General features: G+C 40.3%; 1 protein-coding gene across 2 annotated transcripts in view; it reads right to left on the bottom strand.

Moving 5' to 3' along the window:
* The window catches only part of slc9a5 (solute carrier family 9 member A5), a 116,400-nt gene that overhangs the window by 18,881 nt on the left and 73,324 nt on the right, over positions 1–24,195 (bottom strand). For both annotated transcript variants that reach the window (XM_033036218.1, XM_033036219.1), the window contains exons 6-10: positions 23,753–23,973; positions 23,158–23,360; positions 19,542–19,631; positions 18,484–18,554; positions 12,458–12,587 (exon numbers count right to left, since the gene is read on the bottom strand). In XM_033036218.1, the coding sequence (XP_032892109.1) occupies positions 12,458–12,587; positions 18,484–18,554; positions 19,542–19,631; positions 23,158–23,360; positions 23,753–23,973 (715 nt within the window). The remainder of the gene's footprint in view (positions 1–12,457; positions 12,588–18,483; positions 18,555–19,541; positions 19,632–23,157; positions 23,361–23,752; positions 23,974–24,195) is intronic.

Genomic DNA, 24,195 nt, shown 5'->3' with positions numbered 1-24,195 from the left:
CCTGCAGGAACTATACATCAGGAGGTGCAACTCCAGAGCCAATAAAATCATGGGAGACCACTTCCACCCCTGCAACAGACTGTTCCAGCTGCTACGGTCAGGCAAATGCCTCCGCTATCATGCTGTGAGAACGGAGAGGTTGAGAAGAAGCTTCTTCCCAGAGGCCATTAGGACTGTAAACTCCTATCTCACCAGGGACTAAATTTACTGTACCACTTTTTCTTAAAATTGCTGTTTTTTTTCCCCTTTTTCCTTCCGCCCACAATATTTAATATGAAAAGGAATATGTGATTGTTACATTCTGTTTGTAGTTTGTTTGGTTGTTTGTTTGTTTGTCTTTTTGCACAAAGTCCGCGAGCATTGCCACTTTTCATTTCACTGCACATCTCGTATGTGTATGTGATGAATAAACTTGACTTGACTTGAAATCAATCTGCAATGACCTATATGGTGATTTAACACGACAGGAATATACATTGTTAATGTGACTGTGGAGCAAGCAATGCTTTCTGTATATTGCGAGTGTGAACGGCTTCGGGCGGACAGGGACTGCAGAGAGAGTGACAGCGGTCGGTACAACTCTGGTCACATCACGGTGAAGGAGCGTGTGTGTGGCCAGGACATTGAACTGATGGCTGTGGATCTCCGCTTATGCTGTGTGCCCTGGGGATTCTCACACGCCGTTGTGGAGGCTGTTTAGGTCTATGTTTAATTTTATATGGATATGTAAAATTATTACAATTACAACAAGCATCCTTTCACAAAGAGTAATTTCATCTGTGCCATCTCCCGCTCCCAACATGCATGTCAACTTTGTCAACTTCCTTTCCATCTTTCTCATCCAACCCATCTTTCTCATCCAACCTGCCTTCAGATGGGCCATAGACCCAGTATGTCCAGTCTTCTAGCATCCATGCACTTACAAATCAGAGTTCTCTTACTGAATTTCACTACATTTACATCTGGACTGTTAATACAATGTGGCCTCTGTATGACCACACCTAGCATTTTACAGAAACCTTCCGAAATGGCAGCTTAGACATTGCTTCTGAATTTCAGATCTGTTGAACTGAATTTCAGGTCCACAATACAACCTGCTCTTGCCAGAGTAACAAGAGTTTGGTCCAAGCAACTGAGGACAATTTTCTACCCAGTATTCTCTAAGTCCTCCACCTTTAGTTCATATCAGTATATTCCTGGCCCTTATACATGGTCATTACTTTAAGTGTGGTAATATTTCCTGTTCTCCTGCTCAAACATAAGTAGTGGACTATTAGTGGCATTATGTCTTCATTGCTTGAATGCACCCAAGGATTTTTATGTAGATGGGAAGGTAGCTAACCTAAATTTTTTTTTAAACATTCTACTCAGCGGCTGTGGAAAGCATCTTGTCCGGAAATATTACAATCTGGTTTGGGAATTGCTCAGCCCAGGACAAGAAGGCTCTGCAGAGAGTAGTGCGTTCAGCCGAACGCACTATGCAAACTTCACTCGCCCCCCTGCAGGAACTATACATCAGGAGGTGCAACTCCAGAGCCAATAAAATCATGGGAGACCACTTCCACCCCTGCAACAGACTGTTCCAGCTGCTACGGTCAGGCAAACGCCTCCGCTGCCATGCTGTGAGAACGGAGAGGTTGAGAAGAAGCTTCTTCCCAGAGGCCATTAGGACTGTAAACTCCTATCTCACCAGGGACTAAATTTACTGTACCACCTTTTCTTAAAATTGCTGTTTTTTTTCCCTTTTTCCTTCCGCCCACAATATTTAATATGAAAAGGAATATGTGATTGTTACATTCTGTTTGCAGTTTGTTTGGTTGTTTGTTTGTTTGTCTTTTTGCACAAAGTCCGGGAGCATTGCCACTTTTCATGATGGCTGTTATAACCCTGCTGAGAACCAGAACAGCATCTGACCTGTGGCATTACAAATGTAATTCATAATTTTTGTTACTTGGGGTCAGCATTTAACTGCCAAACCATCCAGGCCACCCATAATGAAACCTAAAAATAACTGAATTAAAAATGTACAGCACATGCACAAACACAGGGACTGAGTTTATGTAAACCAGGAGACGGGAATGAGTCATATCCCGCAGGTTATAAACCATTACTCAACAAGCCACACATGTCCCATGAAGCAATTTGTACAACTACCAGAGTCTGTCAACCATATGCTTAATGAGTTTTCATGAGAAGTTTTCAGTTTGGCCACAGGTGGAGAAAACCCCTGCTGGGGAAAGACTGACAGGAATCTGGCACATTCCCATCTCCATGCCGACAGAAGTTTTCTTCTTGTTTGCAGACCTGGAAACTTTAGAATTCTGGGAGAGTTTGTTGCTGTGAGCCTTTGCTTTCAGCTGAGGTTATAGTTGATGTGGAGAAGAAGATATAGATGTAGTCTTTAACTTAACTAGAGTTGCAACATTTTAAATACAGAATGAAGTAGGATACAAATATCACTTCAATTCAGTAACACAGCTATCACGATTCCCAGATTCGTAATGGTTTTCTTCTGGTAATTTATTTTGATATCAAACCATATAGTGCTGACATTGAAATTATATTGGTGTCACAAGTTTGTCAGAATTCACAATAGGCATGATTTGCGGAGCTCGGATGCGGCCGTTGGACTTACCATCACCCTGCGGGGTCCCTAATAGATGATTTAGCAGTGGGGTGAGGTGGAGAGGGGAAGAAAGGGACTTTGTCCAAACCAGGAAACTATATTCCTTCTTCCTGTACAATAAAGCATGGACAGAATTCAGTCAAAGGTAATCCACATAAAGGCGTATAGAAGGCAACACAGTGGCGCAGTGGTAGAGTTGCTGCCGTAAAGTGCCAGAGACCCAGGTTCGATCGGGACCTTGGGTGCTGCCCTAATTGAGTATGTACGTTCTCCTTGTGACCGCATGGGTTTTCTCCGGGTGCTCCGGTTTCCTCCCAAATTCCAAAGACATGCAGGTTTAGTTAATTGGCTTCTGTAAAATTGCCCCTTGTGTGTATAATGCGAAACTGTGATAACATAGCACCAGTGTACGTGTGATCATTGGTCGGCATGGACTTGGTGGGCTGAAGGGCCTGTTTCCACAAAGAAAATAAAATAATTTTCCCGTATAAAAAAAAAAGGTATCACTAGCACAGACTTTAGACTGCAAAAGACTCAAGGATAGAGCCATCTCCATAGGTGGGAAGGTTTGTAAATATTTATAAGTACAGCCATCTTCTATCACCCAGATTTCAGAGGAAATTATTGTGACATGTAGCTTTTAAATTAAAAAAACATTCAAAATGATTTTCTTTGCACACTTACTCTCTGCTCAGCCCAGTTGCTCCCATTTCCATCAAAGGTACATTGTTGGACTTTATATTTGTAACAATCTTATTTACCTCTTCTATTTATCCTCACAATTGGTGGAACATTTTGTGAATAGTGGTCAGGGGTGTTAGTGACCAGACAAAGCTGCTGGATATAATCCATCCCACTTTCGTCCAGCTTCACTGGAGGTTTCTTGAGCTCTGAAAAAACGGAGGTGATCTCATTGAAAGGCACACATTTTTAACAGCAGATGTGTGGCCTGGCTAGAAGTGGAGCATTGTTCAGCTCTGGTCACCACATCGCAGGAAGGATGTAAAGGCTTTGGAGAGGGTCCAGAAAAGATTGAGGATTATTCTTGGAATGAGGGACGACAATTATAACGATGGTTTAGAGAGGCTGGAACTGTTTTAGTTAAGGAAGATCCTAAGTCATAAGATCATAAATGATAGGAGTAGAATTAGGCCATTCAGCCCATCAAGTCTACTTCGCCATTCAATCATGGCTGATCTATCTCTCCCTCATAACCCCATTCTCCTGCTTTCTCCCCATTACCTCTGACACCCATACTAATCAAGAATCTAACTATTTCTGCCTTAAATATATCCACTGACTTGGCCTCCACAGCCTTCTGTGGCGAATAATTCCACAGATTCACTACCCTCTGACTAAAGAAATTCCTCCTCATCTCTTTCCTAAAAGAACGTCCTTTAATTCTGAAGCTATGACCTCTAGTCCCAGACTCTCCCACTAGTGGAAATATCCTGAGGAAGAGGCTGAGGAAAGATCGAATAGAAATATATATGATGAAGGATCTGGAGAGAGTGGATAGTAGGAGGTTGTCCCTTTTGGTGAAGGGGCCGATGGATAAAGTGGGTGTAAATTATGAATGTAAACTAAAGGGGAAGGAAATTAAGAGTGATAAGAGATGATTGGAATGTGGAATGCACTGCTTGCAAGATGGTAGTGACAGGTTATATTGTGGACTTCAGGAGGGAAATGGGCACTTTTTATACAATGGTGAAAGAAATTGCAAAGTTATGTGGAAAGGGCCAGCTGATGGAAGTAAACAGTTGCATTGACAGAGAGTCAGCACGGTTATGATGGGCTCAATGGCCTCTTTTTGCATCATGATCTTTCAATGATGAAAATTGGGGCTGGAATAGCCATCATTCTGAAGCGGTCATCACTTTTGACAGATTGGATACAGAAGCACATGGAGTAACATCGTCGCAGGCACCTTCACAGGAACGGAACCATTCCAAATTTGGTAATGAGTTAAATAAGGAGATAGTTAATCAAATGACAAAAACTTGGATCAAAGAGAAGCTTTAAGGATCATCCTAAAAGAAGAGGGCAATAAAACCTAGATGGATTCCAGAGCTTGGGCATTAGTAGTTGAATGCATGGTTACCAATGGTAAAGCACAGAAGATCAGAGATGCACGAGAAGCCAGAATTAGTGTAGTACGGGAACCTCAGAAGCAATCACAGAATTCCTGGCCTTTGAAAATGATCACTCACTGACTGTGGATGTAAAGCAGTGAGGCAAATCCTGGGAATCAGTGAAATGTACTGAGCATAGAAATTGAAGGAAAACAAATTACTTAATATTTATTCAGGGAGTAGCATGAAATGTGGCTTTCTGTAATTTGTGCTAATCTGCCTCCTTGGGGAGCATACAAAAATGCGACTTGCAGGTTTGCATGCTGGGGTGAGGGAAGAAGTTGTATCGTTTGCACAAGGTTTTTCATAGTATTCTGGACCTTCTGTTACAACGTGGACGAAGAAACCGGCATTAACAAACTGTGAATACAGAGCGAGTATCATAGTCATGGTCAGTGAATATATACAGGGTCTTATTTAACAGTCAAAAACTTCACCAGTGTGCCAAATTCCTGAGCCGAAAATAGTACAAATACTACCCTACGAACCCACAGTAATTTTCCAACCACTAAATCCAATATACACCAAGATGACACTGTAAATAGAGGCAGATCAAATATTTATCCGTACCCTTGGAGTGAAAAGCTATAAGGGAATACCTTCCATCCCTTATTAAAAGTCCTTGCTTTTTAAAATTGTGATGGAATTCTTTGCTAATTACCCTTCTGAAAACAGTGCAATGCTTTTCCTGCCTTTACTTTCCAGTGTCATCAGTCACTCTGAGCTCCAGCCCATTGTTGGATATTAATGAATTGAAACTGAATGACTTCACTCAAATGACATCACCATCTGTGGAGCACTGAAGGTCACCACTGTGTCACAGGCACGCTGGTTTTCAAACAGTAAAATCCATGAGATAAGGTTTCAAAACCTTGAACAAAGGGCCAAAAGCTTAACAATCTTGTGAGAAAATGCTTTGGGAAATAAATGTTTTTTGAATAAAAGGGCTGTGCCTCCCCTGTATTTAAGTTATAAAACATGTGTTTTTTTTACATGTTGGATCAAGTATCCAGCAAGGCTTTATTTGCAGTTTCTGCTCAGCCGCTGCCCGCGGAATGGTTTACTCATTCAGAAATCATGCTTTCCGACATGTGCCCTCTGTATTTAATACTATATTCATAAACTCACAATCAGCAACGTCTTTGGCGTAATATTAGTTTCAATTCGCAGATCACGCCAATTCAAATATTTTCTCTAATTCACCATCTTTTTACCCTAAAAGCAAGGGTTTGATTTATAAACCCATTCTTATTTTTCAGTTTAGACAGACGGGCTTCACCCAATATGTCAACTGTCCATTTCCCCCCACCCCCAACAATGCTGCCTAACCCACTGTGTTCCTCCAGCATATCGTCCTTTGCTGCAGATTCTAGACACTTGCATTCTCTTTTGTCTTCATTAGAATCTAGAACACAGAATGCCGAACATGGTGCAAACTCATCTAATCTACCTGCACATGATCCATATCCCTCTATTCCTTGTATATCCAAGTGCCTATTTAAAAGCCTTTTAAATGCCATCATCGTATTTGCCTACACCCCCACCCCTGGCTGTGCATTCAAGGCACCCATCACCTTCTGTGTAAAAAAAATTGCCCCGCACATCATCTCTAAATTTTACCCCTCTTACCTTAAAGCTATGCCCTTCAGACGTTGACATTTTCACCTTGGGGGGGAAAAGGTTCTGGCTCTACCCTATCTATTCCTTGCATAATTTTGTATACCTCCATCAGATCTTCCCTTAACCACAAACATTCTCGCGAAAACAATCAGTTGGTCCACCCTCTCCTTGTAGCTAATCCACTGAGGAAACATCTTCTGCACGCTTTCCAAAGCCTCCATATCCTTCCTGTAATGCGGTGACCAGAACAGCACACAATACACCAAATGCGGTCTAAAAAAAATCTTATAAAGCTGCATCATGACTTCCTCACTCTTATGCTCAATTCCTTGACCAATGAAACCAAGCATTCCATACACCTTATTTCAGGAAACCTTTCACTTTCAGGTGAACTTTGCACATCAATGTCTTTAAAGGTCTTGCCATCAACCATAAACCTTGCTATCAACCATAAACCTTCCATAAACCATAAGCCTCCCCCTTACATTCGAACTCCTCAGGTTAAACTGCATCAGCCATGCGTCCATCTATTTCTGCACTTGATCTATATCTCTCTGTATACTTTGACAGCTGTGCTCACTGTCCGCGACTCAAGAAATCTGGGACAGGCTTCTGAAACATCAAGGAACCTCTGTACCCCACCCGAGGTGACATTCTTCAAATGATAAAAAGTACTCTCCATCTGTGAGATGACAGCTAAATTAGACATCACCTTAAGTGAGCATCCTTTAAGCATTATATCAATTTCTGCACAGCTAGCATGTCACAGCTGAAGCAGATTCTTGTCCTCCTGCAGTGTATAGACGAGGAAGTTTAGGCTGGAGAATCTTTTTATTTGTACTCAGCTGCTCATTTCAACCGTGGCACAGATTCAAAATTCTACAATACCCCTCAGTGCCCCACAGAAGGAAGAAAGCTCCAACAGAAGATCTTTGGAACCAGTTAAAAAAAATGAGTACAGATGGGTCAGAAACGACTTAACTCAGTTCTGGGTGTGAGAATTTTCCATGTTGATTAGATTCCATATTTGCAACATAAGCTCCCTCATGAAGAACTCTCCTTGACCCCACCATTATTGAATGCCACTGAGCAACACAGAAAGTGTTAACTCTGGATATCGATAAGCAAAACCCAAACATTGTCTACCATTAGTCACATTGAAACATACAGGTTTTCACATTGAAATGTATGAATATCATGGAAGGGCTAAACACAGTGGAAGCAGAGATGATTTTTGTTCATCTGTGATGCTTGGAAGCAACAGTCACAGCCTCAAAGTAAGGTTTAGGCGCCTTAGGACTGAAATGAGAAATCATTTATTTGTCCAGATCCTAGTGAATCTGGACTTATCTACCCAAGAGGCCTGTGGAGGCTCACTTGTTAACTGAGATGGATGGATCTATCATATCTACACACACGCACACACACATGTATGTATATACGTGTGTGTGTGTGTGTGTGTGTGTGTGTGTGTGTGTGTGTGTGTGTGTGTGTGTGTGTGTGTGTGTGTGTGTGTGTGTGTGTGTGTGTGTGTGTGTGTGTGTGTGTGTGTGTGTAGAGAGACAGATGTTTTTTGATCTTAAGGGAGTCATGAGTTAGAAGAGGAAAGTGTCCCCAAGATAAAAGATGATCAGCTGGAATGGACTGAATGAATTCCTCCTGCTACTATTTCCAATGTTCTTAAACAGAACGCAGTACAAAGCAAGGGTTGTGGATAATGAACGAGTCTAGCACAGCTTGTGTGAATGCACACACTCACTGCCTGGACATGCAACCTCTTTCAACTACCTTGTTTGCTGACAGCTCAACAGAAAATGAGGCGTAGCCCATAGCCCAAAGGCTGTATGAACTCAGGGCTTAGTTGAATGCAGTGATATGAAATCTACCCTTAAATCTGTCAGGGCAAGCAGTGAATGTTGGAAACTATGGATACAGCGGCAACACACACCTGTGATAACAATGGACTTTAGACCTTAATTGTTCGTGTAGTTAAACAAAGTGAGCTCACATTACCCCCATAGAGAAAGAGATCAAGAGAAATTTGATTTATAGGCGACTTGAAATATATACACCCTTTTGCAATTGTTATAAGCTTCGCTGTCATCAAGTATGTGATGTGTTATAATGTAATAATCTCTGTTATGTATTGAAGTCATAATAAGTAAAATTAGGTTTAACTATTTGGCATTAGAAACATTTCCAAATAGTGAATGAAAAGCATTAAGTTCCATGACAATCAGTGAGTGGATGTAAATCTATTAATTCTGTATTCAATCATTGTACAGAATGTTAAAACTTTCTATTTATTGGTAATTTTTTCCATAGAGTCCACTGCAAGCCAAATGATACCTTCTTACACAACAAGGATAATATAGTAAGTACAGAATTTGTCTAGGCATCATGGCTGTTCGGTCCATTCATCTCACTAGGATATAAAGTAGTTTTAATAGCTTGCACCTAGCCTTACTCTCCATGCTTGCTTGGTGTATCATTAGTGTAGACAAGCGTGCATGCAGAAGAAATGGCAATCAGCTCCAGCTCACCGGGGCACTATTGTTACACTCCTGGGTTTCATTCATCGCACAGAAAGAATTAACATAGACCTCAACATATCCTAATGCCCTTTCCAACCAACAAAGTGATTTTGATATTACTATTATAATGCACGAAACACAGCTGCTGATTTGTGCATACAAACCTCTCCATATCATCAACTTCGTCATAAGAAGGTAATCAGGTTTGGCAGTGTTGTTTGAATTATAAATATTTGATAAATAGGGTGGTACAGTGGTGCAGCTGATATGGAGTAGCTGCCGCACAGCGCCAGAGACCAAGGTCCGTTCCTGACCTTAGCTGCTGTCTGTAAGAGATTTGTATGTTCTCCCAGTGGGTTTCTTCTGGGAGCTCCGGTTTCCTCCCACATCCCAAAGACATGCAGGTTTGTAGGTTAATTGGCCTCTGTAAAAAAATTGTCCCTAGTGTGTCGGGAGTGGATCCCTTAAGTATCGATTCCCTTAACATCCAGAAATGTATTAACTTCTGTTAACAACTGAGTTTCCATAGCCCACCAGAGCACAGAATTTCAAAGGTTCCAACAGCCTATCTCTTATTCTGAGATTGGGACCATAGGTTCTAAATTCCTCAACTAGGGAAACAAACGATCTTAATTCTCGTGAAGGAGGAAACTGCAGATGCTGGATTACACTGAAGATAGATGCAGAAAACTGGTGTCAGACAGCATCTCTGAGAAAAGGAATAGGACTTTTTTGTTCCTTTTCTCCAGAGATGCTGCCTGACACCATCTCTGGAGAAAAGGAATAGGACTCACTGAGTTACTCCAGCATTTTGTATCTATCTTCAATCTTTCTTTCTCCCTGGTAATCCTCTTGTTTTAAATATAGGTATAAAAAACCTTGGGATTTTCTTTAATCTAGGTCGCCAAAGTCATTTTGTGGCCTCTTTTGGCTTTTCTTACTTAAGTTCTTTCTTCCTTGCTTTATATTCCTCAAAGACCATATGTGACCCCTGCAAATATATTAAGGTCACCTACTTAATATTCCACTCTTGGATCATTTTATGCGTGGAAATTTGCTTTCAATTGGCATATTGTGTCTCCACTTCTTAATAATGTGTTCTTTCCAATATATGAACTGATCTCTTCACTGAGATTATTACTAAATTGCATATGAAAGAGATCAAAAGAAAAACTTTTTTTCCTGCTCAAAGCTTTTCCAGTATAAAGTAGGTAATAAATTCATAGCAGATTTGACCAATTCCACCCTTTTAATATATCAAAGATTTTTTTTATTTGCTATATTTGAAATGCTGGATTGATGACAGCACCAAAGTTTATTAGCAAGGGAGCCGAACAAAAGCTGGTGGTCGTATTTAGTAATGAACATCTCCCTCTAGAGTCCAAGACGTGATCGACAAAATCTACTCTTTTACTGGGTTAATTGGCTTTAATATTCTGGGGCACACAAACCGTTTGCAAGCTTGCACCTTGCAGATGGTACACATTACAGTGATTTAGAAAGTTTGGAGTGGATGGGATGCCAATCAAGCATGGTATTAAGCTTCTGGACTGTCAGAACTGCACTCATCCATGCTGCTGCAGAACATTTCATCACACACTTCACTAGGGTCTTGTAAAAAGTGAAAAGGCTCTGCGAGTCAGGAAATAAATGACCTTCTGTTGTTGCAATATTTATGTGAATTAAGCAGTTTAGCGTCTTGTCAACGGTGAGTTTTAGAACGATTAGGCTGGGTGGATTTGGTGGTCTGCTTATGGTTCCATGGTGAGACATTCTCAGTGGAGATAGTCTCTACCTTACCCACAAAAATCATACACCTTACTGCCACGCCACACCTGAATGTTGGCCTGGTTTCGCTGCATGCAGGCACACGGGCTGCTTTGTTTGTTGAGGAGTTACTAATGGAACTGAACAATATCTAATCATCACCTATCAACCCCGCCTTATTAGTAAAGGAAACTGAAGATGGATAAGGAACATTGATTTCATGGGATCAGAAAAACAACTATGCACCTTTCATGCGGGTGGATCCGTCATTTAATCTAATTTATTTATTCAAACAGTCTATTCTGGGGAGGCAGAGGTGGCCAATGTGTCCACTTCACAATGGATGCTGCCAAATCGGTGTAAATGAGCTACTCTTTGAAGGATCTAGCCAGGTATTTGATGAAGAGATCCGTGGAGGAGCATAATGAGCTGTGTATTCTGCCTTAGCTGGGGTTGCCAGATTAACCAAAGAGCTGTTTCCTGGCCCTCTACTTGGTTGTGCACCAATAACCCCACCATTCTTGGTGAATAATATGAAGGCAACTCTTTCCATCATGGTGAATATATGTCCAGATTAAATATCTCATGTCTCTAGACACCCAGTGCCACTGGCTCAATACTTGCCCCACTGGCTCAGTGCTTGCCTTTGATGAATCAAATGAGAAACATGAAGTCTGCATGGAGAAAACACCTCACCATTTTCCCTCTTGCAAAAGGGCAGCAGGTGACAGAATCTGTCAGGCAGGGTTCACGAGGGGACAAGTTAGAGTAGATGGCAATAATGTACTGTGAATACAGTTTAGAGTTTGGTCCATTTTTAGAATATAAAGGACACAAAGTTCTGGTGTCACATAGCAGGTCAGGTAGCATCTTTGGAGAACATGGATAGGTGATGTTTCAGGTCGAAGTTTCGGTCTTTAGGCTGGGTGGATTTGGTGATGCAGTGGTGAGGCAAGCATCTTACTGCCACACCACACCTGAATGCTGTCCAGGTTTTGGTGCATGTTTGTTTGCTGAGGAGTTTCGACACAGTAGTGCAGCGGTAAAGTTGCTGCCTTATTGCATCAGCGACCCGGATTCGATCCAAACTGTGGGTGCTGTCTGTGAGGAGTTTGCACATTCTCCCTGTGACCACATGGGTTTTCTCCGAGTGTTCCAGTTATCTCCCACAATCCAAAGATGTACAGGATTGCAGGTTAATTGGTTTTGGTAAAATTGTAAATTGTAGCTAATGTGTAGGATGGTGCTAGTGCATGGGGATCACCAGTTGGCACAGACCCAGTGGGCCGAAGGGCCTGTTTCCATGTTGTATTTCTAAAGTCTAAAGTAAAGTCTAAAGAGTTACTGATAAAATGTTCCTGTGAATATTACCTGGTTGCAGCCCCATTTAAAGAACAAGCTACTGACCTGCATTTTCTGGCTGCTGTTAAGAAACCACAGGTATTCTGCAAACTGATGCTGCTTGTTCTTTATCCAGAGAATGATTAGCTTGTGGAACTCCTTTGGGCATGGAATGTCTGGGGTCAAATAGCACTAACATATTGATGAATGGCTGAGATAAGCACATTAGGGAGAAAATGAAGGGTGCACAAAAGGTCTTATTGAGCATAAAAGAACATTTGGGCCAAATGATCTATTTCTGAATCTATCATTATTTGTGTAACTTTGCTCTCACCTCAAAGTGCTCTGGGCCAAACTTGTTAACTAACTCCCAGCAGATGTGTTGTTTGTATCTATCAGGAACATTAATGTACTTTTCTTAAAAAATAAATCTGCACCTGGTCAGCATAGTTGAAGGCGTCACGGACATTCAACTTGTGGTAAACGTCCCAAATGTCATCCTTGTTCCTGTAGGCTGACTTCCGCATCAGCATCTGTCTGAGGTACTTCTTGTCAAAGTGTTCCCACCTGCAAGAATAATAAATGCAGTCGTCACTCAAATAAAAGGAAGCTTGAACAAGAAAATCATGCTTTGTGATATGGACTACAGACTTGGAGGGAGGAAAATAGAGACCAGTAGGAGCCTGGGTTATTAAAGCCACAGGTTAGGGCTACCGCATACTTTACATGTTTTCTGGAAGCCAAGCAGCTCCAAACCAACTTTCAGGTTGCCCTGACGTCCGTTCTTCCTCTCTCTGACACACATTGAAAGGACTGAGCCTATTCTACCAAAGTGGTGCTGCTGGCAGAGCGGCTGCCTCAACACCAGAGACCTGGTTTTGATCCGGACCTCAGGTGCTGTCTGTGTGGAGTTTATACGTTCTCCCCGTGGCCACATGGGTTTCCCCCAGGTGCTCCGGTTTCCTTCTATATCGCAAAGTCGCGCGGGTTTATAGGTTAATTGGCCTCTGTAAAATTGCCCCTCGTGTGCAGAGAGCAGTGAGATAACATCGAACTAGTGTTAACAGGCGAGCGATGGTCAGTGTGGCTTCAGTGGGCCAAGGGGTCTCTTTCTATACATCTCTAAACTAAGATAAGAAGCAGTCAGAGTGGCTGAAGCTAAATTCTAAATCTTTATTTGCAAGCAACAGGAAGTAGTTTTAGAATTGCATTTCTTCTAGATATTGTTAAAGTAATTGAACTTAGAAGGCTCCCTTTTGATTTTCCTTCCCCATTAATTTCTATTTGTTTCATAAGACACTGAGGAATCTCTGCATGGGGATGGTATTGGTAATGTTATGTTTATATCACAGCAATTAAAAGTTTAATAACATTATAAGTCAGTTGCAAATTTGAACTCGTAGTGGTGTAAAAAGAGAGTTTTACTGACTATGTCAAACGATGGAAGCATCTCTTTCAGCTGTCAGTTTGTGGCTTGTAGTCCACATCACCCCCCCCCCCCCCCCCCCCCCCTTATGCCCACCCCCCCGACCCCTCGTAGTTGCTCACTCCATTATGCAAGATGGTGAGAGCAGAGACATTTGCTGGAAAATCAGTTTCTTTACAGAGCCAATGCTTTCTTTATTTGTGTCTATTCATCTACAAACTACATGTGGCAAAATCTATAACCACTGTGGCTTAAGCTCAACACACATCTTGTAAGCATATTTACAATATTTTCTTACCTTCAGTTTAGGAAAAAATTCCTAATGGAGTGGAAAGTAAACAAAAAGCTTGGAGCATTAAGGCTCCGATTTTTGTGATCCTGCACATGGTGTGATGCAAGACAACACACATACATAATCTGAGGGCGCCCCATGCCAAACATCGAACACTGAAGCTCTCTTGTATATGGAAAGAGCTGACAAGAGCTCGCCTTGTGAACAAGATGGGTACTTCAATCCACAGTCTCACAGCCCTGTGGTATTTAAAGAGATATTGCCCATTCCCACAGTCTGGACACTATTTCACACAATTGATTTTACACTTATCGAATGCCACTGTGACCAAAGAACATCCAAAGTACTTTACTGCCCTTTACTGTTTTTTGAAGTGTTTTCACTGTTACAAAGTAAAGAATATCACACCAGAAGAACTAAAGTATTTCAAAAAGATGATTCAACACCATCCTCTCAAGGGCAGTTAAGGTTGGGCAACAAATGTTGATGAATAGCATCTCATGATCCACATCAGCACTCCACAACCCAATGGTCCCTCTACCCACCCAGTTTCTGTCTGTCCACACCGCTTCCATTACTACAGACGGCTGTGGAGGACAAGTCATTGGGTATTTTTAAAGCAGAGATTGATAGATTCTTGATTAGTACGGGTGTCAAGGGTTACAGAGAGAAGGCAGTAGAATGGGTTTGAGAGGGAAAAATAGGTCAGCCATGATTGAATGGTGGAGTAAACTCGATGGTCTGAATACCCTAATTCCGCTCTTGTGTCCTATGGGCTAATGGAAAAGGCATTAGTAACAAACTATTTCCATTGAATGTATTGAAGCATACAAGCTGGATCAGTTTGGAAATTTATAAAGGTACGGATTTACACGAAGCCACTTGTCACAAAGGATGTGGAAGCCGAGCACCATATTTATGCAGATAATTATTTGTTCTCAATGTCTACTTGTAAATACATATATTTGTTTCTAAAAATTGAGATGGTCTCTGGAGCTGACGTCCCGAGTATACAAATCCATTTATGGTAAATTGGCAAGAAAAGTTATGACATTTAAAAATGACAAATTCTATTGAGATTACATCATACACTGCCATCTCTCTGAATTTATTTTCACACCAAGCCCACTTATGCGATTCGGCACTAGTTGAACCATTTATACATCATAAAGTTTCACCATATTGAAATATAATTGTGTTCATATTTTACAACCACAGTCTTTCACCAGACCTGAAGAAACTAGCAGCTTATATTGGTCCTGTTACCCAAACACTTCACACGAGCCAATTGCCCTTAAATCTACAGGGTTACATCTGTTTAGTGACTGGGAACATCCAAATTCCGTTAAATAATTTAGAGAAATATTAGGCTGGCCATGCAAATGAAACATAAAGGCACAAAAATGCATTTGATCTATATTTTAATTAGCAAATATATGTAACGTAAAGTAAAACAACCATTTATGATGAAGTAAAGCTGATTAAAATCAATTAGGGGTAGGGTCCTTCAATAGAGGTGTGCAGGCAAGACCAACAGAATGTTAAGAAGCCTTTCAGCGCCATCTTCTGCTCTAAGATAGTACACTCATGTAGCCATGAACTGCTGCAGAATCACTGAAACACTGAACCACAGCATTGAATAGTTTATTATTAATAATCATACGTGTACCTTTATAATAGTAAACAGATGTTTGGACTCATCTACTGTATATCTTAGTTGAGCTGATTAATTGACAGATAGAAAATGATTATGGAGCAGTTGTTTCTTCTGCAGTGCCTGCACTGGCAAATCTGAAACTCTGCTCGCTAATAAGGTTGAGCATTTTTAAAATGATTTAATATCTGAATTAGTATAAGAAAACAGTCAAGAAGTAACAGGAATGGGAACTGTAAATCACGGTACAGAATACAAGATTTGAACGTATCAAGCATCCAGTGAGATCTTTAAGCTGAACGGCAGCTGAACAAGAAACTGCAGAGGGTGGAATCTTGATCAGACATCTGTGGAGGGAAGTGGACAGACGACATATTGGGTCAGGACCCTTATTCAGACTGAGTAAATGTGTGCCTTGATGGTGGCATGGACTTTAGGGCCTGTTTCCAGGTTGGATGACTTTACAATCAGTCTACAATGAGGGCGGCACACTGGTGCAGCGGTAGAGTTGCTGCCTTGCAGCTCCAGTCCCAGGTTCGATCCTGACCACGGGTGCTGTCTGTACCCAGTTTGTACGTTTTCCCTGTGACCACGTGGGTTTTCTCCGGGTGCTCCAGTTTCCTCCCACATTCCAAAGATGTACAGGTTTGTAGGTTAATTGGCTTCTGTAAATTGCCCCTAGTGGGTGTAGGATAGTGACAGTGTGTGGGGTGATTGCTGGGCCTCGATGGGATGAAGGGCCTGTTTCCACACTGTATCTCTAAAGTTTAAGATAAACTAACGTCTAAAGTACAGATAAAATAGCAGGATACCCTATCTGAATAAGGGTCCTGACTCAAAACGCGTTTGTCTATTTCTCTCCAAGGAGGCTGCTTGACCTGCTGTATTCCTCCAGCAGTTTGTTTTTTGTACATGTCCTATCAATTTGATTCTTGTTTTGTTTTTGTTCAATTTAATTTCATAAATGCACTTTACTCTTTTTCAGAAGACCTTCATTATTTAGCAGTGGAGATGTTGGATTGGCCTCCCTTGAAGCCAATCAGCTGAACATACAGGAGGACTACAAAGGAGATGATTCAATTCCACTTCATCTAATTCTATTTTGTTTATATTAGTCCTGAGTGTTTATGAGAACATGTAATGTAAACCCCTAATATAATTTAATAACATCAGACAATATGAAGACAAATTTATTTAAGCTTAGGGATTTGCAATCCCCTAATTAAGATTGATAGGAATTGAGCAAGCCAAGAACCTACATTGGGGAATATACTATCCTGATTGCAATTTGAAATGTAAGCTCATATTAAGCTTTAATGAACCTAAATGCATTTCCACTACGTACTATACACTATCATGTATTTAAAGATAATTCAGATATTGTGATATTCATAACTACCTCCCTCCCCCTCGCAATAACACTATCCTGCACACACCAGGGACAATTTACAATTTTACTAAGCCGAATAACCTACAAACCTGTACATCTTTGGAGTGTGGGGAGAAACCTAGCACCGCGGAGAAACCCACGTGGTCACGGGGAGAACGTACAAACTCTCTACAGATAGCACCCATAGTCAGGAATGAGGCTGGGTCTCCGGTTCTGCAAGGCAGCAACTCTACCGCTGCGTCACCATACCGCCCTTCTATGTTCTATGGCCTCTATTTGGGCCAAGGCTGTGAGGAGGTAATGAAGCCAACTGGCCTTGGTAAATCCCAGATTGGGCACAAGTGAGTAAGTCATTGGATAGTTAATGCCACCATATAGCATTGTTGTTGGCACCTTCCAACAGTTTCTAATGTGGGGGAGCAGACCGATTGAACAGTGATTAGCTGTATTGCTTTTGTCGTGTGACTAGGACATACCTTCGTGATTTTCCACATTGCTAAGAAGATTTTAATGTAGTAACAATAATGGAGCATAGGTCTTTCATGTGACAAACAAGAGTTTGCTCAGGCTTGGTTGTATTAAATCATTGCACCATTTCATCATATCATGTAGAGTGAATTGAATTAGCTAAACACTGGTTTCTTAATGGTGGGGATTGCAAAAGGAAGTCAAGATGGATCATTCATTTACCATTTTTAAAATCAATCTGGTTGCAAATACATCAGTCTTTCTTTTGGCAACATTGTGGGACACACTAATATTAATAATATTCCTCGAGCTTCCACTTCCACTATCTATATAATTGTTCACCTCCATCCACAACCAGACATTGCAGAATATGTTTGTACATCTGCTAGGTATGTGATCATTTACAACTTTTGATTGAATGTTAGGGGATTTGCTGTTTAGCCAGTTGGCATTATATCTTAAGTTATGCTTCATACTTCCTGTGGCATGCTCTTCTTGATGCCTTACTGGACCATGGTTCGTCCCTCAGTTGATACTAATAGCAGAGTGAGGAATAAGATGGACTAGATTGCAGTAACATATATTTTTGCTGCTATTGATGATCCAATTTCCAGATTACTATTTAAATTTAATCATTTGATTTTAAATAATCTGACGGAATTCTGAATCAGGCCCAGATGGTTAAATAGTTTCTTCATGTTGGCAAATTCAATGGGAAATTCATTAAGAAATTGTACAAATTATATAAAAAGCATGTTTTCCCTCTACTTGATTGAGCACAAATGCCTTTACTTTCAATAAATACGTTTTCTGTTAAAATATACCAATCTTTTAATAGTTTCTTATAATAAACAAGTATTTTTTCCCAAGGTATTAGCCATTTAATCAACAAACATTCAGTTGTACCATTCTGACAGTCATTAATACTTTTCTTTTATTTGGCAAACTGGAAATAGAAATTAATAACTATTTTGAGTTACAAACACTTTCAAAGCTGGTAAAACAGCAACTAGTCATTGTAAAGAGATCCAATAGCAGAGAAATAGTGACGTTATGGTGAAAGAATTGAATCAAAGGCAATGTATTTCCCTTACATTACAGAATTACAAGAGACTTTCATGAAAGAATAGCTTATCATAAATTACCATTTATAAGAAAAAGGTTTCATACAGCTAATCTTCTTTACTTGCACTGTCTGAATGGAAATTAATGCAAATTTAGCTTGTTACTCACTTGTCTCTCCAATAATGGTAACCATGGTGACCTACAACGTCTTCTACAGCTGCCAGAATATGGTCAAAAGCCTTTGAAAATAAGAAATAAAAAGAGGCATTAGATTTCCAAGCTTGACAAGCTGCCACGGAATAAATGACCAGAAATCGCGATCAATCCTTCATGACTGACCAAAGAAGACGGAGAAATACTGTACGAGCAGTATCCAACTGCTACCCTCAGAAACAAGTTGTAACTGTCAATAACCCCATTAATAATGTCGACGTATTAAACATTAACACGTAAATGTATGTGAAGTATGTTCCATATTGATAGTGTTCCATATTCCACACTGTTCAGCACAGGTATTAATCATAATGGTGGAAAATAGAAATGTGTGGGTATAAATGAACGAGGTTTAAAGGGAATACTTGAAGCGATTAACTATTATGACACAATTTATCTGAGACTAGTCACTGTACATGTGTCTAGCAATGAATGGCCATTACAGAACTAATATAATCAGAACTGTAATAGGACAAATCTCTGCTATATTGCATTATATTCTTCTATTCTCTTGTTCTCATGGCTTTTGATCCTTTTGGCCATGAATAACTCTTATCTCCTTTCATAGATTCTTACATTCATAACTCAGCCCCACGATGTTGGTGATCAATGTTAAAGTTGTCACTTAATAGACCACAATTTCTGTAAGTAGTATCTTATATTAAAACTTCAGGTAATCAATTGAGATCCTTCAAAGGGAGGTTCTCATGTCTGTCTTTGAAAGCTATCATACGCTCGTTAGGGCAATTACAAAGAGAGATCAGGAAAATGTTCAATGGATGTATCCTCTGGATAACTGATCACGTCTGTTCCCTGTGAAACATTCATAGCAAGCAGATACTCATTAAAAGAATGAGTATCCACATGCATGCTATGGCGGTTGGTGGGTTGTGAGCCAGTATCTGTGGGACTTACAGCGGTAGGACATTAAGATCAATGGCTAACAAGAGTGTAAGCAAAAAAAGTTAATGTTAAACTAATGGATAACAAATTGAGCAGTTCTGAATACCTACACGTTCGTGTAACTCTTCATTCAATGTTGGCTTGTGATGATCACGGCGCTTTACCTTCAGCCACTTAATAAGAGGTTTGATCGTCAACCCCTGAAAATAGAGAGGTGTTAGAATAAAAGTAGTTGGTCTATGCACAGATTTGATCATAATAATTAAGCAGAGGGTGGTGTAATTGTGTGAGATTGATTGAGGAAACCATGGTAGCTCATTGGATGCCTGCTGTTGACCCCTAATTGTCGCATATCCAAGTTATTTAACACCCAAATCAAACCTATCCTCTACATTTTAATAGTTAGCTACTGAATATTAATGATTAATATGCAAAAGTATCTTATGTATAATTTTGTTAGTTGGTACTTTGTGTGAGTGACGTGTATTGTTCAATTAACTGCAAAATAAGGAAACTCATCAGGGACAAATGTGGATGTGACGTTATATATCTGATTTTAATACAATATGAACAAGGGCCACTGATTTGAGAAGGAGTATATCTCATATTACTAGTAATAGAGAATGATCATTGCTTCAGATCTGTATAATGAAGTAACATGCTTGATTACATAAGCAAAAATCAAAAGTAAAATCAGGGTTTCAATTCACCCAATTAATAAATGATGCATTGATGTCATTTTTTGGCCTTCCATCACAGCAATGTGATGGATGTTTATGTAAATTATGTTGTGTCTTGGGTCTATTTGTTTGTAATGTATGGCTGCAGAAACGGCATTTCGTTTGGACCTCAAGGGGTCCAAATGACAATAAATTGAATTGTATTGTATGTGTAATTGTATTGTATTGTATTAATTACTAGTCAATGGTCAGTTAAATGGTTTCATCCAAAACTAAATAGGGGCTTTATAACTAGATTCAGAAGCTGAGGGCTGGTAAAGTGACAAAAAGACAAAGTAAGCAATTAGATAATTTTTCCTAACCTAACTTAAGTACAGAAGTTGGCAGGTCATGTCACAGTTGTACGATATTGGCGAGGCCACATTTAGAGTATTGTGTTCGGTTAGAGTATTACTGTTTGGTCACCCTGTTATAGGAAAGTGGTGCACAGAAGATTTACAAGGATTTTGCCAGGACTTCGTTGGGGCGTAGGAGGATGAGGGGTGATCTTATAGAGGTGTATAAGATGATGAGAGGAATAGATAAAATGCTGTTTTTTTACCATTTTTTTTAACCCAGAGTAAGGGAAGCAAGAACTAGAGGACAGTTTTAAGGCGAGGGGGGAAAGATTGAATAGGAAACTGAGGGCCAACTTTTTTTACACAGTTTTAAGGTGAGGGGGGAAAGATTGAATAGGAAACTGAGGGCCAACTTTTTTTACACAAAAGGGGGTGGGTGTATGGAATGAGCTGCAGGGAGGCAGAAGCTGTCACAACATTTAAGAAACATTTAGACAGGCACATGGATAGGATAGGTTTTGAGGGGTATCTGCCAAACACAGGCAGGTGGGACTAGTGTAGATGGGCCATGTTGGTCAGGTGTGGTTGTGATTCCTGTTTCCACGCTGTATGACACTACGGCTCTATGACACCCAGAAAACTACACATATGGATACTTGAAGATGATTGCTACATTTGGTGCTTTATATGGGTGTACAGTCATTGCCTCCTGCTCAAATACTTCATCAAATGGCCACATCAGCAAGGTGACATTTCAATCCTCAGATGGGTGGGAGCAGGAGGAGATTCAGAATCTCAATGGTATTCAGTGCCATCACGAGTTGTGACAAGCAGAGAACAGCTCTATTAGTTTCAACCGAGTCATTCTGATGACTCATTTATATAACGGCAACATGATACGTCCTGGAATAGGCAGCAGACACCTGACTACTTGTTAGAACAAAGCTGGGACAAATGACGTTTTAATGTTATAAGCTTCACATTCAACGAAGGTTAATCTTGTACAGGGTGGCAGAACAGTAAACTCACAAACAGCTGCCTCTTTATCTCTCCTCTCCGTCATCCAATTAACGTACTTAACTGTAATATCCAACAGACCTGTTTTTCTTTATTCATCAAAGACACAGACATTTGGAGCATGTAACTAGAAAAATTGTGTTCGGTAATCATTAATAGCACAAGAGTCAGAAGCCAGGAACATATCAAATATATACTTTCTGCCACATTGCATTAAGCGTGTTCTGTTTGTCTTTGATGTTTTGACAAGACTATCTGGTTAAATATGTAGGATAATTGCTCCATGGTAATGAAATCAAATGTCCATTTGTTGAGAAGTGTCTCTTCCCAGAATGAACTAAAGAAACTACAAGACCACCCAAACTAGAGGTCCATCTCTGTGGAAACAAGCTCAATGGTGAGCCCCTTCCATCACATCCGACAGGAGATGATGAGGGACCATGGGATGCAGACAAAGTGCCAATACATGGAGCAAGTGCTGCTAGTCCCTAGCAATGGCAACATGCACTGTGCTGGCTCCGTTGCAGCCTTTTGCCTCATCTCAGCGTGGCAAGGTCATCCTCCCCAACACCAGCCCTCAGAGGCATGTATCCTCAAGGCTGCAAAAGCATCAGAGGAGAGCAAGGATCTGCACCAGTTTCCTGCCACAACATCGCACAGCAACAAGAAGGATAAGGGTTTGTGTCAGGCTTTGCAAGCATCAGCAGTAATGAATCTCTCCATATGTAATGCTACAATGACCCCTTTTAATGCTGGTTCCTTAAAGGCTCTTGATCCTGAGAAAGCATTGAGATAATTTAGATTGCTGAACTGAATATGTTATATCAGTCGAGGAAGGATGAGTAGGCCAGGGCACTCATCTGATGTGATGTGATTTTAACAAAGTCTTCAAATTTATAGAGGTGATGCTTTGACGTTGGAATGGACAAATATGTATAAAACAGTAACTAATCAAGGGCAGCTCAATGGCACAGCTGGTAGAACCATTGCCTCATGGCGCCAGAGACCTGGGTTTGATCCTGACCTCGGGTGCTGTTGGTGTGGAGTTTGAAGGTTCTCCTTGACGACTGCATGTGTTTCCTCCCGGTGCTAAAGTTTCCTCCCACACTCCAAAGATGTTTGGATTTGAACGTTAATTGGCCTCTATAACTTGTTCAAGGAGTAGATGAGAAAGTGGGATAACATCGAACTAGTGTGATTGAGGGTTGGCCTGGACTTGGTGGGCCGAAGGTCTTGTTTCTATGCTCTATCTCTAAACTAAACTAAAAGCAAAATGGCACAGAATATAGATGAACACATAAAGAGGGGGAGCCATACGGGGACACGTTGATGATAATAGATGAAGAAGGATGGGGAAGGCTTGTGTGAAGTATAAAGACCTAATTAATAGGATTTTGATCATTGCATTTCCAACATCAGTTAAAATATTACTAAATGTCGAATTCTTTGAAGATCAGATTGGGTTAACTTATACTTTCAATTGAATTTAGCTCAGAAGTTAGTGCCAACATGTTATTGACCAATTAATTCCACAAATTAATGAAAACAAGATGAGGACAAAAGGGGGTGTAAATTCTAATAAAACACTGCATGCCAATGCAAACATTAAAATGTTGCAAGAAACTGAAGGGGGGTTCTTGAAGAATATTGAGTTCTTCACCAATATGAAGCATGCAACCAAACACACATACCTGAATTATCACTGTGAAAAATATAACAGTGATTGTCGTTGCAACAAAGTAGTCCTTTGCCTTGATAACCTGGCCATTGAGCAGTATGACCAGTGCGTATGCCACTGCGCCTCGTAAGCCTCCATATGTCATAACAACCTGGTCAATTCTGTCCAAAGGGACAAGTCGGAAATGATTTACTACCCAGCTTTGCAGGATTACTCCTGTGGATGTAAAAATTGCTCACAATAAACATTTTTAAAGTAAAAAAACCCCAATATGAATCATCCAATGGCGAGTTATAAAATTCATAATTTCAAGATCATAAATGCTTCTATTTATTGTGCGCATATTAGCAATCATCTTTATTTCGAAGATTTAAAATGCTGTAATATTTAAGCTTCATTAGGCATGCCATGCTTTTGTGAATAATGGCTTCTTTTTTTTTAACATTGTCAGGTAGATGCTACTGTTGTAACAGTACTCGAATAGTTTGACCAGAAGCACAGCTAATTCTGGAGAGCAGATCTTCAGGGCTATATTTGGGATATTTTCTGGCCCATTACATTTACTGTATTTAGTGCTCTAACTGTATTTAGGAAACAAGAGTACTTGCCTATTGCCCTGAAGACAAATGTGAAGAGAAGTGTGAAGAGAACTAAGCCCGTGTCCCAGGTCCATTTCGATGTGTCCACAGCAGAGATTCCCAACAGCATGAAGATAATTGTTTCTGAGCTGCTGGCTAATGTCTTCATTGTATATTTGACAGTTGTGCGTGACTTCTGCGAAATGTTAGCTTCCACGTACTTTTTGCAACACAGACCGCAGAAAGTGACTCTAAATATGGATATTAAAAAATGCTTAGATATTGATCTTCGACAATCTGATTTAATTTAAATTTTTGATTGATTTTCTTTTTAGAATAATGTCAGATATCAGTTCAATCTAATTCAATTCAGATTCAAGCAATAACATTATTTTAACTAACTTCCAAATTCACCGATGTCATAGAAAGATAATTGGATACAGAGCATGAGGTCGCTCCTTAAATGTACAGGT

Source organism: Amblyraja radiata, chromosome 17, assembly GCF_010909765.2.
Source record: "Amblyraja radiata isolate CabotCenter1 chromosome 17, sAmbRad1.1.pri, whole genome shotgun sequence".
NCBI lineage: Eukaryota > Metazoa > Chordata > Chondrichthyes > Rajiformes > Rajidae > Amblyraja > Amblyraja radiata.
Note: the sequence above shows the minus strand (reverse complement) of the source record. Positions and strands in the feature narration are given on the sequence as shown.